Source organism: Juglans regia, chromosome 6, assembly GCF_001411555.2.
Source record: "Juglans regia cultivar Chandler chromosome 6, Walnut 2.0, whole genome shotgun sequence".
Lineage (NCBI taxonomy): Eukaryota > Viridiplantae > Streptophyta > Magnoliopsida > Fagales > Juglandaceae > Juglans > Juglans regia.
In genome coordinates this window covers 8440849-8459926 of record NC_049906.1, presented here as the reverse complement: position 1 = coordinate 8459926, position 19078 = coordinate 8440849, and the positions used below count along the sequence as shown (strand labels likewise).

General features: G+C 33.4%; 1 protein-coding gene across 1 annotated transcript; it reads right to left on the bottom strand.

The window, feature by feature from the left end:
* Positions 1-4983: 4983 nt before the first annotated feature.
* Positions 4984-6714, bottom strand: LOC108992254 (heat stress transcription factor B-4-like). The gene is made up of 2 exons (XM_018966750.2): positions 6274-6714; positions 4984-6142 (listed from the first exon to the last, which is right to left on the bottom strand). The coding sequence occupies exons 1-2, from the start codon at positions 6520-6522 to the stop codon at positions 5300-5302; spliced, it is 1092 nt and encodes a 363-aa protein (XP_018822295.1). The 5' UTR covers positions 6523-6714; the 3' UTR covers positions 4984-5299.
* Positions 6715-19078: the final 12364 nt, after the last annotated feature.

Here is a 19078-nt window from a genome sequence, read left to right as displayed (position 1 = left end):
ATCCCACACAATGATGTGGCATATTACTAGTGTGCCACGTCTCCCCTATTTTTTTTTTCTTTTCCTTTCTCCCCCCTCCCCCAGTTCTCACCCCTTGCCATCTCCCTGCACCGGCCATGGTGGTCGGGGACCACCTCATGGTGGACAGAAGACGCCGGTTGTCCAAGAGGCACCGTCGGTGTGGAGCGTCGATAAGGGAGAGAGGGAGGCGCTTTACTGAGAGAGGGAGACTGCTCCAGGAGAAGGGAGTAGAAGGGCTACGGTAGCTGAGGGAGAAGAGTATGCCGACGAGGGGCTGGGTGCAATGGTGCAGTTGGGTTGCGACGACAGTGCTGGCAACAACGAGAGGTAGAAGTCGTGTGAGAGGAGCTCGATTTTCAGAGGAGGAGAGGGAGAGGGGCTGCACAGTGGGGGGCTAGGTCAGGTCGGGAGGTCACCAGTGAGGGGGAATGGCCACTAGCAGTGGCCGGCGAGCGGTGGCGGTGGCGCTGCTGTGGCTGAGAGACCGAGTTGGGTGAGGCGCACGGCTGAAGCGTAAGGGGGAAAGAGGAGAGAGAGGGAAAGGGGGTATTGAAGGATTAGGAAAAATGGACACGTGGCACACTGATCATCAGTGTGTGTGGGATCATTTTGTGTCTCTAGTAGCTGTCTAAAATCATGCATGCATCTAATCTAAACATTTTGCCACATAGACTTGTAATTACTTCCTACATGCTTGTGGTACCGCATTAGAGTATTGGCATTAGACTAGCTAAATGCCAATGAAGCCAAAAATATGGCTAATTTTTAATTAAATTGGCTGCGTTAGACTAGCTAAAGTCCTTCAAGTAAGACTATGAGCTATAGTAAAGCCAAACATTTCTCCATCTTTGGCTAGACATTGTTCATAGCCAAAACACATATTTTATTTCAAAATATTGCTATCTCCAATAATTAATTAACATTGTCAATAATAATATTAATTAATTGATTTTGTGCATGTTTATTAATATTATTGCTATCTCTAATTAGTTATTAACATATGATTAGTGTAGTTGCAAAATATGAAAAAAAAAATAAAAAATATTATTATTCAAAAAATAATATTATATTAATATTTTGGCTAATACATAAATAATCTAATGTGGGGTTATATGTTGAATGGCTTTGGCTCTAGGCAAAACATTTATTTTGATTTTGACTTTGACTTTGACTAGACCATTACCGATATGCATATAAAATACTCGTTAAAATTTAAAGTCATGCCTTACGTACCGGAAAGAAATGCAAGGAACAAAAACATCGGCAAAAGTATATTTCAAAATGTAGCGAAAATGTAGCTAAAGGCATATGGTCTGATGGCATAACACCCAAACCTCTAAAATAGAGGTCTTGGGTTTGACCCTCTCCCCGACTCAAAAAAAAAAAAATTGTAGCGAAAATGCATGATGCATGTTATCTTTGTAAAAAGAAAATCAAATTTCTTTCTTTTCCCTTTCTTATAAATAATTATATAAAAAACTATTTTAGACAAGTAAACACGTAAATGATAATTTTATTGTGATACATTAAATTATAAAATTATGTTTATTATAAAATAAATTTAATATATCATGTGAAATTATGTGATCAATTTATAAATTTATTTTCATAATACATATCATTTCTAAGTTATACATTCTACACATTTAAAAAAAAAAAAAAGAACTAATTATATTGCGTGGTTCAATATTGTAGCTGCTCAGGAAGCAACACGTACGCATACAATGATACAAATGGCTTTCCGAAGGCATTTTTACCAGGATTCGTATCCACTTTTGAAGCCCATTAATATACCCACTTTTCTACTACTACCCTTTGATTTGGATCAAACTGGGTGCAAATCCTACTTCAAACATGTGCTTTTGAAATCACGTGCGACTCTTCGAAAGGGACAAAAGCTTAGGGAGGGCCATAGGACAACCCCTGGTGTCAAACTATATTGGGTTTGGTCTTTTTTATGGCATGATCTGAGACGAAAATCTTGCAGGAAAAAGATATTCTCATTCTATAATATATTCCTTATAACTTTACTCGTTGAAAACTGTTTACCTTTGTTAGCTTGCTTTCAAACCGTGTCTGGTCACATAGTTTTGAAAACACCTTATGAATATATATTTTTTGGACTTGAATCAGAATCATCATTTTATTGCTCATCATTATCAGAAAGAGCATCTGATAAAAATGTTTATCAATTCTTAAACATAATATTTCTTGTTTAAAAGAATTATTTTTGGATTTGATATTGTTTATCTAGTTTTGAGATCAGCAATTTCTTTTTTAATATAAACGATTTCTCGTTATAGATCATTAGTAGAAATTTCTTTAGATTTTTTTCTTTCAAATCTTTCTAAAGTTTCTTGAAAACTAATTTTGGATTTAGAAATATCAAGTTCTTGGTGAACCATAGTTTTCTTGAGCTTCTGAACATACTCTTCTTTAAGCTAAATTAGTAATTTGGTCAATCAAAGTTAATAAAAGATTTTCTTGTTCTTCAACCTTGGTTAAAACATTGATTGATTTTCCTAATTGTTTACAACAAGAATCATTACATCCAAACTTAATATTTGGAAAATTAGATAGTTCGGTACTCTCTGAGTGATAATTAGAAACACTTGAACTGAACTCATTGATATCAGATAATTCAAATGATTTTGATTCTAAAATTCGAATCAGTTCCTCACGATCATTGTTATCAAATTTTAATTGATTATGGTACGTTTGGGTAGTGAGAAGTGTTGTGAATGTTTGTGAATAGTAGTGAAAAAATAATGAAAAAGTAATAATAAAATATTGAATAGTAGTAAAAAGTAGGTGAAAAGTAATGAATAGTAGAAAAGTAGGTAAAAAGTAATAATAAAATAAAGAATAGTAGTGAGAGTACTTGAGGTACTCTCACTTGCCAAACATAAATTTAGTGGGTTTTTTGGTGCATTCTTTGGAGAAATGATCATACTTGCCACAATTAATTAAAATACTTTCCTTTTGAAGGATTTTGAAAAGTCTTTTTCCGATAAAAAGATTTTTTCGTATAAAAATCAAAAAGTTTTTTATAAAAATCATCACTATATCATCTTTTCTTGGCGTGAGTTTTAGCAGATTTATCAAAATGATTGTGCTTCGGTCTAGAATGAGCAATAGGAGAAATGTCAAATTGTTTATAGAAGTTTTCCATTTCATATTTGGCTTTCTTACTATTCTTCATCTGTGGAAGTTCCTTTGTTGGACCTATTGCTGACATTCCCGAAAGAAGAGACCAAAATCTCATAAACTTTACGGAAGATTTAGTCAAAACTGTTAAACTTGATTTAAAATTGAAAGGTGTTTCTACATCTTCTCAAGTTACTTCTACTTACCGCACTACCAAATAAACAAAAGTATCCAAAAGTAAAGCCATAAATGAAGAAGCCGATAAAGAAGAAGAAGATGCTTCCTCCTTATACCCAACAGCTTCAGATTTGATCGTTCATATTCATCACAGCCAATTAACTGTGATCAATAGAGACTTTGAAATTGATTTGATTGCTTTGTATAATTATGAATATAGTTCTATTAAAATTCATGATAAGAGAAAATCTTGTCATACTACTTTCTCTAATTCAGAAAAATTACGTGTTAAACAAAATGTATGCCTTACAAAAGAATATATTATTCTTTGACTTCGTTGAAATTTATTATATTTTAAAAAATAGTTTGAATATTGTTAAAATAAATTTTGTCAATCATAAGATCTAGTTACCCAGACAATCATAAATGAACGGATATAAATGATTCTCCTTCTACTACTTTTACTGAAACAAAGAAAATTGTTGAACAAAACAATTACTCTTCCATGATCAGTTAACTATTAAATCTTATTGAATCCCACAAAAGCGCTTGTGAAGGAGATGGTGCCTTTCTCAATATATAGTCACTAGCAGGATCACTACTAGCCGATGTGGGACAATCCCCCTATATATAAAGATCTTTTATCAACAAGAGTCAAGAAAAGGGGAAAAAAACCAGTGGAAATGAGTAGCCAAACTTTATATGAAACTTTAGTCGAATAGAGATGTTGGACAATGGACAAGCACAAAGCAGTAAAGGAGATGGGGTTCTGGATCAGTAAAAGTAAATTGTTTATCTACCATATTTCAAGACTTTCTCGCGCGCTCTCTTATAGCTTTTTTTCCGATTTTAGATTGGACGCTGCAGGCGGAGAAAGAGCTCGGAATTGGTGAAAGAAGGGGAAAGGAAAGTGGTGGATACTCATCAGGATATATAGGATCCAAAGATAGTTTTAAGATGCTGATCAGGTACTCAAAGTAGGAAAAGGCAAAGGTTTCTGGTCCTGATCAGAAGAAGAAGCATAGAAGCCTTGATGGTAACATTTTCAAACCACACGTTTAGTCAGTTCTTTTCTTACATTTCGCTTTCATCGAATAACCCACTCTCTCTCTCTCTCTCTCTCTCTCTCTCTCTTTCTCTTGACTGACAGTTCATAGAAACGAGAAATAGAGTTTATAACCTTCATTATTGATTATACAACATGATAGCCTTCTTTTCAGTAAATCATAGTATACCCTCTTTTTATGACAATAATAGGGATGATAAAAACAATAATGACTCTGCTAGCTAATATAGAATTTTGAGGGACGCATGGACATCTGGTGTCAGCTGCTTTTTGGTTTTATAATATATTTTTTGTATTCGTCTTTGAATTTAGACGAAGTGTATCTTCTCCTTCATGCGTGTACGTACCAACCATTTATGGATTAATCAGAGAAAGCCCTAGAGTAAATTGTCAATGAACCAGCCTGCAACTTTCTCAGCCTTTTTTTCTTTCCTTTTAATAAAACTGAGGATAATGCCTACCCTCTCTCTCTCTCTCTCTCTCTCTGTGTCTCGTGCGTTAATGAACTGAACACTTAAAGATCAAAATCAGAAAAAGAAACAGAAGGAGAAGCAGCAGAAGAGATCCGATAATGGACAGCAATAAATTGCACCGCTGAAAATGAAGAATGCCCAAAAGAAAAAGATGGCATTGGTGATCTCTTTGATCTTTCACTCTAACCAAAACCCACCTGCATTCATGGTTGGGGGGGAACAAAGATAATACCGGCACTAAAGTTATATACACGAACTCACTCACAAACACCCACACGCACGCGCACACACACATATCATCAAATATTAATATCCCCAGACTTTCAGACTCGAAATTAAGCAAAAAAATTAAAAATAAAATAAATCAAACAAGGGAAAAGAAAGTGAATAAAGGGCCTAGATTCGAGGAAGCTAGCTAACATGCTGAAGGAGGCATGAGATTTAAGCCTAAATCATCCTTTTCCAAGACTAAACGAGCCTTAATACTAGTTTCCATGTTCGTTGGGTTAGCACCATACTCAGGGTGCAATCGTTTCTTCGATTGAAGAGGCACCCCAAACAGCTTAGTCTTGCAGCTATTGCTGTTGGGTTCTTCAAGAATCGTCACAGAACTCTTTGAGGTAGTACTGCTTGGAGAGTTGATAGCATGGGTACTGTAAGGGGCTTGCTTAGGGTTAGTCGGATAGTACCCAAGAATCTGGTTCAAAGGCTTTTGCACCATTGGACTATTTGTAGTAATAGGAGTGGCAGTTGCTGCGGGTGGGTTGCAAAGATGTAAAGAGGAAGGGTAAGAATTGCTTGGAGCTACAGGCTTTACATGATTTTGCACAAAATATATGATATCGTTGTAAAGCTTCCTCATGTGCGCGAGCTCGGACATTAGCATAGAGTTACTTCGTCTGAGTCTTTCATTGTCCTCCGAGAGCGCCGTCACCGTGCTGTTGTAGTTAGCACCAACGAATGAGACTCCGGCGGTGCTTCCTCCTCTTGGGGAAGAGAGTGGGGGCGAGTCGCACCAATTGGCTTGCTCGTCCGAATCGGAGGAGGATATGCTAACTCGGCCTTGAAAGGGGAAGAAACTAGGGACATTGACGCCGAGTGGAGAATGCGGGTGGTGTTGATGATGATGATGCTGGTTGAGGGCTACTTGTGGCTGAGCAGTTTTCCTTCTATGGATCTCGCATAACAAGTGCTTCTCCCCTTTCTTGAAAAACTCGTTCGCAAACTCCCATCTGTCTGGTACGATCTTTCGAAAACCCTAGATTTTTCGAAACCAGAAAAATAAAACAAGGAAAACCCATTTAGCGAAAACACAAGATATACGTCAAAAACGGATTTCTGTACTAATAGTGCGTGGGAGACTCAAGCTATATATAGATATAAACGCACATAGGTATTGAGCTGTCGGACGAAACTGGAGAAGTTGTTGTGCTTGAAGTAGTTGGGGAGGAGGTCGCGAGCGAACTCAGGCGGCCGCCAAACCACAAAGGTAGTGTCATCTTCGCCCCAAGAAACTATGTGGTCTGTGTTGGGATCGTCTACAAGTTGGTAGGTTTTGGTGAGGAATGGAGCTGGGACTGATTTGTGGGAGTCTAAAGAGAGTAAGATACCCTCACAATTATCTAACATAAGAGCCATCGAAAGCTCAAGAACAACCTCTTTTTCCACACAAGCAGATCAGAGAGAGACAGAGATGGAGGAGAAGAAAACAGTTGGGTTGAGTACTGAATGAGTAAGACTGTCGTTGGATAAAAATGTTGGAGAAGGAGAAGAAGAAGGGGGTGTGGTACTACTGTATATTAATGCGGTTGTTTTTTTCCTGTTTTTTTGTTTTTTAAACTGTACGTTATTGTTTAACTTTTTTTTTTATCTGATATATATAAATATAACTTTGTTTCCTTCCTCGGTTTCGTAGGAAAGAATATGTGTCTGTCTGTCTAGGACTGTGAAATAAGGGCCTTTCAAGACAAACCCGTGAACCCCCCTTCCCTCCCTCTCTCTCTCTCTCTCTCTCGGGTCCTGACATGGATCCCGCGCGCGCACACCCACTTAAAATCAACCACATGAGGAGGATGGTGCGGTGCAGTGTAGTGCAGGGAAGCACACTGTTTTTGGAAATTGACATTGCAACCCCCCAGCTTCCTTCGCCTGATCTTTTCCTTTATGCTTTTTTTTATCTTATGATAGATACTAAATAGTCAAACGATTCAATACTACTGTTCCCACATTCATCGTAGTCTTTTCTTTTCTTTTCAAAATTCTGCATCTTTGGAAGCTAGAACAACACCTTCTTTTAGCACAGATCCATCTGTTTGCAGTCTCGAGATCTTAGCATTAATTGTAATATTAATGGATAACTGTCAACATATAATTTTCATCCAAAAATTTTATTAATAATCCTCTTATTTTTTTTTAATTTTTTTTATTAAATATATATTATATAAATGATGAGTAGAAAAATTAAATTATTTTAAAAATAATAAAATCAAATAAAAATTTTAAAAAAATAAAAAAAATTATAATATATGATATATAAGACTTATAAATAACAAAGTTCATATATATATATATATATATAGCTCATGAACATGCTCATGCTGCACATAAATTAAGAAACCTGGAAAAGGGTATTTCTGTCAAGGAAATGGTGTGTCTTTGACAAGTGAATACTCTGATCAGAAATCAAGTGAGAGAGAGAGAGAGAGAGAGAGTTGGTTTCACTTCGCGTCAAACGAGTGTCCTCTTTTCTAATTTGTGGCTTTACCTTTGTTGTTTATTGTCACCAACCAACACAGTCTCCAACTTCGAATCCCTATCATTTTCTACTATTCTAACAAATAAGAGTGATGATATTTATAATTGTAAATATATACGTATCGTATAGTTATTTAAAAATAAATAAATAAATATAAAATTTATATAAAAAAATTAATTTTTTAAATAATAGATCTTATTTTTTTTTTAAATAATTATATAATATTTATATATTTCATGACTGTATATAAAATTATTATTCTTACAAATCCTCTCTACCTCAATAGTCTCGTTTGTTTTGAACGATAAAGAATGAGATTAAAAATTAAATAAAATATTATTAAAATATATTTTTTTAATATTATTTTTATTTTTATATTTAAAAAAAATTAAATTATTTATTTTATTTTAAATAAAAATTAAAAAAAATTATAATAATTAAATAAGATAAAATATCAATATGAAAATACATCGAACCACGTGATGGGATTTAAAGCCTGTAATTCTCAGTGACGACATTTCCACCTTCTAATGCTTCTCTTCCATTGCTTCTCTCTCTCTGAACTTTTCTTCTCCATCTTTCTTCTACTTCTTTCTCTCGCAATATTCCAAACTTCAATATCATATATGGGATAGGGTCATGCTCACTGGCCACCAGTACTACCTTTACTCACAAACTTACAATACCTCTCTCTCTCTCTCTCTCTCTAACCCTTTTAAGCCTGCCTCTTACTGCACTAGCTAGATCTGGCTCTTCCTCGGCTTGGCTTCTTTTATGCTGACGTGTCTGCCAGGTGATTGAATTATTGGCCTCAAAAGTTTATTTTTTTCCCAATGACAGTAAAAAATTTTACAACTTTTTTTTTTTTTTTAATGGCCCAAGAAGTATTAATTGGTTTTATATAAGTACACATTACATATATCGATCCTCATGACTCAACCCCATCTCTCTCATCTTCTTCCCTGTATATGAGGCAGTGCAGCCATGCATGCTTCTAATGATCATATAACGACAGATTATGCATGAGAAAGAGATCATGGAAACATAATATATATAGAAAAATATTAAATGTATTTAAGAAAAATTTATAAAAAATTACTTTTTTTTCTACGTGTTAGTTATTGATATGCTGAAAATCATGAAATTTAAATTTCGAAAAAAAATTAATAAAATGAATCTTATAAGTAAAACTGTAAGTACATATGTAGTATATTAAGGTCCGCTACTTCTGCTTTAGAAATGCAACAGGTGGCAGAATTTGAACAAGATTGCATGAAAACCATTGCAATAAGTAGTACTGATTAATTAATGAGGGATGATCCAATTTTAAAAGCAGGAGATCATGGATTTCATTGAGTGATAAGTGAGTAACAGTAAGAGGCCTGCCTGCCAGCCATGGGGGTACGTAGGGACATGAGAAGCAAGCCAGCTGAGTGAAAAGAATAAGCTGAAAATGATGACTAATTATTTCACACAGATACTGAACTGATTATTTTGATCATGCCTGTGATTCTCATTATTGGAAGAACAAAGTTAAACTGTCCGGCTGGTTCCCCACCATAAAATTTCGCACTTTTTTACATGTTCTCTTCACTTTTTCCATATTCAAAAATCAAACTTGGAATGATATTGGTATTAGTAATTATATCCCAATTAAAGTCTCCAATTTAAACCCATGCATATATAGTAGTACTGATCATCCCAGACTTTTCTTTACCTTAACAATAATAATGATAAGTGGTTAAAGAAACAGTAACGTATAATATATATTATTACAGAAAATGATAGCAATATTATTTCTCAATCAATATGATATGCAAATATGTATTTGATATATAGAATATAATGATTCCAAAATGCTATAATATCATTCCTATATATAAATGTAAAACGTTTAAGTTTTTTGGTTTCCTTCCAATCATTAAGGAAATTTCTAAAGCAATATATTTGTTCAATTAATATTAAGCCAGAAATTGCATAAATAATCCTTGAGCAAAATTATAAAATTCAATCAGGAAATTAGCATTAACAGGTAACATTTTTTTTCCTTGGGGAAAAAATTGAAGAGAGAAATTAGAAGCTAGCACGAATATTTAAGTTACACCACTGTCAGCTTTAAGTTCCGATATTCACTTATAGGAGCGGAAAATGGAGAAGACATGATACGTACATGCATGCATGGATGTGTGTATATATATATATTACACACTACATTTTTATCCTATTTTGATCATATTAAATAGTATGTGACACATTTATCACCATTAGATGATACAGAAGCATGTAATGAATGATCATTTAATGATGATAAATGTGTCACATCTTACTTAATAGGATGAAAGTGAGATGGTAGTATGGTGTATAGAATTTTCTTATATATATAAGTAATGTTATACACCACACTCTCATCTTATTTTGATCATACTAAGTAGTATGTGGCACATTCATCACCATCAGATGATAAAGAAGCATGCAATAAATAATCATTTAATGATGATAAATGTGTCACATTATACTTAGTGGGATGAAAGTAAGATAGTAGTATGATGTATAAAATTTTCCTATATATATATATATTGATAAATTCTTTAATCATAAAAGAATTACACAAAAGTAAATCTACAAACTGACGTAGTTTGATGCAATACGTCAGATTATAAAATTACTTTTAATGTAAAATAGATCTAACGTATTACGTAAATCCATGTCTATAACAGTTATATATATATATATATATGAAATACTTTACTAATAGAAAAATTAAATAAAAATAAATTTATAAATTGACAATTTGATGCGATGGGTAAGATTATATTTTTATTATAAAATAGAAGATCTTACAAAATTTTTATTATAATATATATCTAACGGCCGGATCATATAAAATTATTTAATTATAGATTAATGTTTTATATAATCTCTCCTAATTAATATATATGTCTATTGGTTTATTTAGATTACTTTCTTTTTCCTTCCCTATTAACTCCTCGACTCACACGGCCCTTAGCAATCTGCATGCATGCAGTACTACAGAGTAATTGCAGCGGCTTTCGAGGAGGCAGTATGGTGTAGTGGTACTAGTCCTAGTCCTTTAAATTTTTACGGATCTGCAGCTATGCCCTTCTCGTGATTCTTGTTTTGTTTTTTTCTTCCAAAACGACACGTATATTTATTTCCACCAGTACCATCTAATTAATATTTCTTAGAAGAGATGCATGCATTCTATAAAAGTACGTATAAATATTTTTTTACATTCGTACAAAATTACTATAAAAAAACAAGACTAATTATAATCTATAATATTCTGGTTTTGCTCCGAAGCCGAATTAATAACCATTATGTAAGCTGCATGGATCATATATAGTACTCCATTATATATTAATCATGAGAGGGAGAAAGAAAAGATCATATTCTATACATGATGATCATCTCAATATTGATGGTGACCAGAGAAAGCAAGCAAGCAAGCAAGCGTGGTGCGCGTAAAATAAGCATGAATATACAGTTGATGATGATGATGATGATCAGCTAGCAAGCATGATCAGAAGCTAGCGGTCGAGTAGTAATTAATTTTTATGAAGTGTTTTTTGCCTGAATAATGCAAGACATCTGTGTTGGAGTGTGATGGAGGGGTCCAGATGAGAGTATGGAAATCTAGAAACAAAGGCTGATTTCCCTCACAGCTTGATCTTGTCAGTATGCAGCTCACACAGATCCTGAAGAGCCCCACACCACCATGATGATCACAAGCAAAATCACCCAAAACAACACAAAAAAAAAAACCCTTCCCTGTTTTCTCTTTCCCATGCACAGGGTTGAGAGCCAAGAAGATTCTATTCTAATTTCTAAAACGCAGTGAAAGTGAAAACCAAACCCCACACACCTCCCCCTTCCCCCCTCACATGACCACCGCCGATACCTTTCTTTCGAAAAATGCACCTCTCTCACTCTCTCTCTCTCTCTCTCTCTACTAATAAATCAACTGCATGTAGGCACCCAGCTTTACTGTATTTTTATAATATGAATGAGAATTTCAAGGAGAGACAGCTTGAAACATAGAGCGAATACTGATTAAAAAAACAATCGGTGACCTAAATGAGTATATATTGGCAGATATATATTATATTACACAGCTTACACTTTCTTTATGATCTCTCACTCTTTCTAAAGTGATCAAAGAATCAAGTATTCTACACGTACGACAAGCTACAAGGTTCTTTCTTCTGTCTCTTCTTGCAATCCCTTTTGTCCGTTTCATTGGACCCTTTTCTGCAATACCAGAAACACAAACATCGATCTTTTCTTGCTCTATTTTTTTTTCTTTCTTCTCGGATTCTCATGATCTGTTATATATATATAGTTAATTAAACTGAGGATCAAAAGCAATGCTAGCTATATAGATATATATATATATATATATATATAAATATATATTCATCGTGGTTATGGTACTTATATTAATGGAGATAGCTATGTAGGCAGGGAAGAAATTAGTGGGGGGCGAGTCAAAGAGATTTTCAAATTCTTCAGGGGAGCTTTTAACTTTTTGAGTGTAAGAAAGTAAGAGAAACAACGTCATTAAGGGTTCACGAGGGGATTTGAGTTTTGGATCCCACATACATGAGGAAATGGCATCTGGTAATAATGGACGGGACAAGATACCTGTTTGTCTTTCTTGTGTGCACTAATGTACCCAGCTCCAGGTTTTGTCCAATGTGCATGAGATTGGCATCTCTGTACTTCTAGATGATCAGCCAATCCTCTTCCAGTCCCATTGAGGAAAGGCAGCTAGCTGCATGCATTTTATACATGCAAAAATGTGAAAATATTCACATGTTCATTATAATTTTTATAATTTTTTTATTATTTTCTAAGCAAAGTTTGATCTGATTCAATCGGCAAAAGAGGTATTTATGTTCATACATTGTCTGTAAATGAACCCAATTCCTCCATGTGAGTTAGAGTACTTCAAGGACATGCATGCATTTCTCAATAAAGTGATCATTGTAATTAATGAGGAGGAGGTTGACCGAAAGATAAGGGTATATAGCTCCTACTTACCCTATTAGTTACCTTCAATCAAATAAAGCAAAAAGAAGAAAAAAGTTGCTTTCCTTCAAAACCGAAAGAAGAAGAAACTGAAACAAAACCATTCTCTAATCACTAATTAATTAATTATTATAGACTAATTAATTAAATGTTTACACCAATGATAATGTCCACACTTGTGTGCAAGTTTACTCATGATCATGAATTAGAAGCTCATAATGAGAGGTTGCACACACGTACATGTACTTATAAATTTGTGGCTTTAATTACCTTATAAATATGTTGTCTACGTAATTAATTGTTCTTCCCACAAAATAATTTTCAAAGAGTAGTGCTCTACATATAGTACTTACAATTTTACTTACACTTTTACTTACAAGATTTATTTTATTAGTTTTTTTTTTTAATTTCAAATTTGAATTTCAAATTTCATGATTTTCAGCATATCAATAACTGACATGTGGAGGAATAAATTTTTTATAAGTTTTTCTTAAGTACATTTAGCATTTTCCATTTCCAGATCAGATCAAATTTTCTTGCAAGTTATAATTAATTATTAGCTATCACTTTTGACAAAGTCATTGTCTCAAATGAAGTAAAAAGCAGAGGGTATTAATTAATTATATAATTCGAAGGCATCTTTTCAAATTAAGAATAGATTATTTACAAATGGAGGATCTTGTTTCCATGCAAAAGTATATTTTTTTTCCCCCCTAAAAAAAGACGTTCAAAAGCAGCTTCCTTCCTCAAAGTATAATATCTAGCTAGGTAGCTAATTACCCCAAACCTTAGGTCCGAAAGGGTTTCCATAATATTAAAGAAAAATAATATTGTAGATCATCACTTGCATGGCAGGATATGGTTTCATGTCAATAAATAAAGCACATTTTAACTCACTTTAGAGTTGCATTAAAAGGAGAGAACAACAAGAGATGTCTTTCCTCCATTATCTTTCTTCACTTTCTTTCTTCTTTTCCCTCGATGATCCCCTTTTCCTTTCCTCTCTGTCTTTGTTAAAGACATGAGTAGTACCAATTCAAACTTCGACGTGAAAAATTATAAGGATATCCTTAATTCTATAAATATCAGAATCTTTGCAATCAATACAGTAGTATATTCTACAAGAAGAAATGTATAAGGAGTACTCTTGCTCCAAAATAAAGAAGTTTTATATATAAACATGATATAATCCTGATCTTGATGTGATATTTGGGGCCTTTGAATTCCACTAATAACATGCTTTTTAATCGGTGTGGTCGATGATCAGATCACACCATGGCCGACCTCGCATGTCTAAAGATGGGACCCAAAAATGAAGTTTTTAGTACAAAGCATAGACATCTATATATGACCTAAAACATGATTAATCAAGAAAAGTAGTATTTAGTCACCGAATGTCAAAAAAGACAGAAGAAGGATTAATGGTGGTTTCGTGCCTCATGTATTTTGGTTAGAAAGAAGATCAGGGGAACATAAAGGCTGTTGGATCACATGCACATCACATTCTTTTTCTCCTTCTCTTCTCTTCTTTTTATACTGTGGCTGATGAACGTTAAAGAAAGAAAGAAAGAAAGAAAGAAAAAAGTGTTTTTTGAAAAAAAAAAAAAAAAAGGGTCCCAATGTTCAAGGCTAGCTAGCTGCGCTGCATAATCCAAGGGATTGCGTGTGATGATCAAGCCAATCTGGGTCCCTCCATCATCTTCACCATCATTTCATGCATATATAGAAGACCCACCTCTCACGCCCATTACTTACAAAGCAAATGCTCTTAAAGTTGCAATTTTTCGGTTCTGATGACAGCCAATAATGCAAGATATATAAAAATGCATGGCAATCCCTTAGATCGATAGAATTCCTCGAAATTCGGTGCAAATTATCACAATTATGAGTACTGATCATCGGTTTATTACCATGCATATATGCCTTTTTCGTAAAACTATTTGCATTTGTTTGCAGGGTTGATACCGACTCATGTGCTTGCCTAGTTTTCATTGATTTTAGTTTTACATATAATTTCCATAATCATACTAATATTATTGCCAACTAATTATCCACTAAGAAAACCCCTTTTGGCTACTCAATCATGTCAAGCATAAAGTTCTGCAAGTCATGATCTGATGCTGATCATTCAACTAGAGCTTGCAGAATATTGAAAGGTCCACAATGGATCCTTTCCCATTAATCATGTTTTCTTCTCACGCGCCCCTTAACAGAGGTGCTAATTAATTAGGATATCATTCCCCAATAGTATGATATTTTTTTTAGGGGGAGAGCTAGGGTGTAATTTTAAGGATTCCCCAATTACAGGGGAACAACTATTATTATTTCTCTTGTTTTCCAATCATATTGTAAGACGATTTTACATCAATAGGATTAACTACATGATATTACCATGCTTTTGTTTTTAACTCAAGACTAACCTTTTAGGTGTTCATCCCTCACCAAACACTCAGTAGTTCATCATGATATATATATCGATCGATCGAGATCGTGAAGGAAACAATGATTATCATTCTTCTATTTACAAGTCGGTGTGGTTTACATGATATATATATCATCATATTGAGAAATGCTACTTTGTCCTCTCATCTTGTCCTATCATTTTGACCGCTCATATATTTAATTTTTTTTTATTTATTGATTAAGGAAGTGATTATAATTAGTGTATTGATATTTTTTCTTATCTTTTAAAAGTGTTTAAAGATGTTCAAAAAATATGAAAAGAAAAAATGAAAAAAAAAAAAAAGGATTGGCTTTGCCTAGCTAGAAGGCATGCCGAGCGGTCATTGCTGGGCGGTAGCCTAGCATTACCCTAATATCAATGTTTTGATATACACCGACATTCAAGTAGAAGAACTATATAATATAATTAACTAACAGATAGCCCCACTACCCGGCCTATATATATATATATACACACACACAACTCATGTTACCGTGCTTCTAGTCATTCAAGATCAGTGATTTAATACATATGACCAGTACTGATCTTCTAGGAAAGTGATCAGAATTGGAGGACTAAAGCTGGGTCAAGGACGTGAAAGTTAAGGTGGTGGGTTTTCTAATTCTAGGGCCACCAGTACCACTGTTTGCCAAAAGTGGAACCAAGTACGCCTATGGGTATACGACTCATGCTTCTCGTGTGCTGTTGGCTTTATTTACACAAGAAGGATCGATCGATCATGAAGAAGCTATATATTCTGATCGATCACGTCCCACCCAGAAGATCATCGAATGGATCATACGTTTGTAATAATATATATACTAATAGTAAAAAGCAAAAAAGATCTATAGATCAACACACGATACATACAAGCAAATGAGACAAACCGTCTCAGGGAGCTGATTGAAGTTTAATTGGGGCACTCAAAAGTACTCTATATATAATATATATGAGTGGATGAATTATTATTAATTAGATCGTGAAGATTTATGCATGCAGAGATCGGAGAATTATCGTTTTTTTTAATGAGTTGGACCATTAATTAGTTGGCATATATGTCTATTAATATTATATTATATATATAGAGATCAGCTAGCTAGCTGCTGAAGTTTTGGATCAGATTCCAAAACTAACAGCAGAAGTAGTACTTGCAAGATAAATGCTACCAATTCTAATTTCTGTACTGAAAGAGAAAATGGAAAAAGTGCTTATGTATTTGAATTTCTTATTAAGGTACGTACGTACTACATATATTATTACAAGAAAATTATTTAATTGTTACTGGTTATTTTTTATCAAAATGAGTTTATTTTTATTGTAAATAGTCGTTATTGTCGTAAATAATCTGTCACAAATATAATATTATATATTTATATAATATTTTTGAATAAGATATTACAAAACCAAGAGAAGAGAATGGCAGAAAAAAATACTACTGAAAAACTAACAGAAGTGATCACATGAATATCATGTTGAATTTGATTAAAAAAGAGTATGGAAAAAGAAAATATATTATTGGAGGAGTACCAAATTATATATTCACCGATCATGATCATGATGTACATGCAATATCTAAGAAAAGCACGCAAAAGAGATACAAAGTGGAAGGAAGCCTTTGAGATGCATGGCGGGCCAAAGACCCCACAAAGAGAAAGGAAAGGAGAAAACAGCTTTATAGGGAATATGGAGGGGAGTTTTGGATGATTGAACTGAAGTAAACTTATACTCTTGATCCTTTCCTTGATCAAATTTTATTGATTGGGGAATAAAATTATTTATATATTTATATATATATATATATATATTTTTATGGAATAGGGTTTTTTCGATGGTTCCTTTTAAGAAAGAAAAGAGATCATGAGCAGAAAAAGGCAAAGGCCGGTATGAGTATGACATGACTTAGATCGATCGGCTGGATTTTGCAGTGGAAGGTGAAAGTGGAGGGTGCATGGTGGCATTGGAATACAAAATAAAAATAAAAATAATTATAATTATAATCATAATATATAGTGGATTGCAAGAGAGTTTGTAATCATGGGGGAAGCATATTCACTTTCCTCTTTGTCATCACTTTCTAAGGCATGATTAGAAAAAAGTTCATCAATCTTCTCCCTCCCCTAAAAGAAAAGCATTTCCCATATCACACCCTCATGTTATTGATCACTTTCTTCAATACAACACCAAAACAAAAGCTTGCTTCCCAAGACTTCTACCGCACTAAATATAATATTGATCAGTAGAGGAGATCGAGAAACTTTATAGGTGAATTTTAAGCTAAGAAATACTTTATCTACAAAGAAATTTTATAAAAATAAATTTACAAATTGACCTAGCTTTGAGATATTGTATGTCATATTAATGTAAAGTACTTAATTTATTATATAAATATACATCTCACATCTCACATGAAATCACGTCAGTTTGTGAATTTACTTTTATGAAATCTTTTTATGCATATAACACTTCTCGAATTCTAATATTGTAGTTAGCCATACTACTTTTTACTTTCTAATTTTATCGTCTTTAATTACACCGATTAATTAATGTTGAATATTTTAAATGAATTCAATAACCACTTAAACAAATAATAATCACTTAAAATATGACATATTGGCTGGTGTGACATGTTCGATCCCCAAACATCCCTTGACAAATGTCATCAAGACGTTATAGTAAACATCGGCAAGAAATATCATATATATATTGGTTAGAGTAATGCTACATACAGTCGTGGAATGCGCAAACGCCGTGCAGTCGCTTTGAAAAAGAGTGGGATCTACTATTAAAAAATTAATTTCTTTTCAGGTGGGTCCCTTATTTATTCACTTTTTTCAAAGCGACTGCACGGTGACTGCACGCTCACGACTGCAAGTATCATTTCTCTATTGGTTATGCTCAAAGGGTATAAGATTGCATTAATAATCCTAGAGTCGATCAATCACTGATGATTGAGTATGGTCTAATATTTCACTGTAATAATGGCATTACGATTCTCTCTGCATTGTTACTCTATTAAAATGGATTTTTACGGTTTTTCCTATTCAACTTCCTTTGCCCTTCTAGCTTTTCGATCACCCTAATGGTAAGGCATCTTTTATTTTTTAACAAAGGAGAACTAGAATGCGAATTTCAACCGAGTACTGGTCATTTCTACTGCCTCTCTTTTTCAAATTATATAGACATCTAGTATTGACAGGAAAATTATTTGTATAGACCTAGGCCGCTGGGTGCAAGTCTCGTGCAGTCCCCTTGAGAAAATGTGAGACCCATTAAGAAAAAATGGAACCCACTATGAAGAAACTCAATTTTTCATAATAGATCTCACTTTTTTTAAAGTATTTGCCTGTAACTTGCACATTCTAAAACATGTATTTATCATTCAGTCCATTTTTCTCATTAAGAGTATCCACATTGGGATGACCAAATTTTTTCCTAAATTTTACCCAAAAATCATCTTTCCCTATTTTATCTGCTCATCTTTTCAAAATCTCCTACATTTTACTCCCTATTCTTTTTTTATTCTATTAAAATAATTTTTCTCTATTCTTTTTTTATTATTTTTTTTACTCATTTCTTTGTACATCTTTAACTATTCAATTTTTTTTTTTTCTTTTGGGAAAAAGATCAGAAGAAAATTCTTGAATTTATTTTTTTCACATTTTTGTAATTATTTAATTATTTGTTGTACCCGTGTTTTCGACTTTTCATTTGTAATGAGATTTTTTTAAATTATTTATCTCTCTAAACGGTAATATTTTCAAAATCAATGCTTTTGTAATAACAATATTTAAAAACATCATATTTGCATAAATGGTCAAATTGTTTTTAGGAAAATTAGATTATCTCAATGGTGACATTTTTGCCAAACTTCAACTATAACAAATTTTAGCATGAGAAAAAATATAGAAAATTAAAAAAAGAGTTTGTTTTGTTTGTTAAATAAAATA

Excerpts from the sequence above, each read along its gene's own strand:
- LOC108992254 (XM_018966750.2), bottom strand. The coding sequence starts at position 6,522 with ATGGCTCTTATGTTAGATAATTGTGAGGGTATCTTACTCTCTTTAGAC. Across the intron at positions 6,143-6,273 it reads TCCGACAGCTCAATACCTAT|GGTTTTCGAAAGATCGTACC; the intron begins GTGCGTTTATAT and ends CGAAAAATCTAG.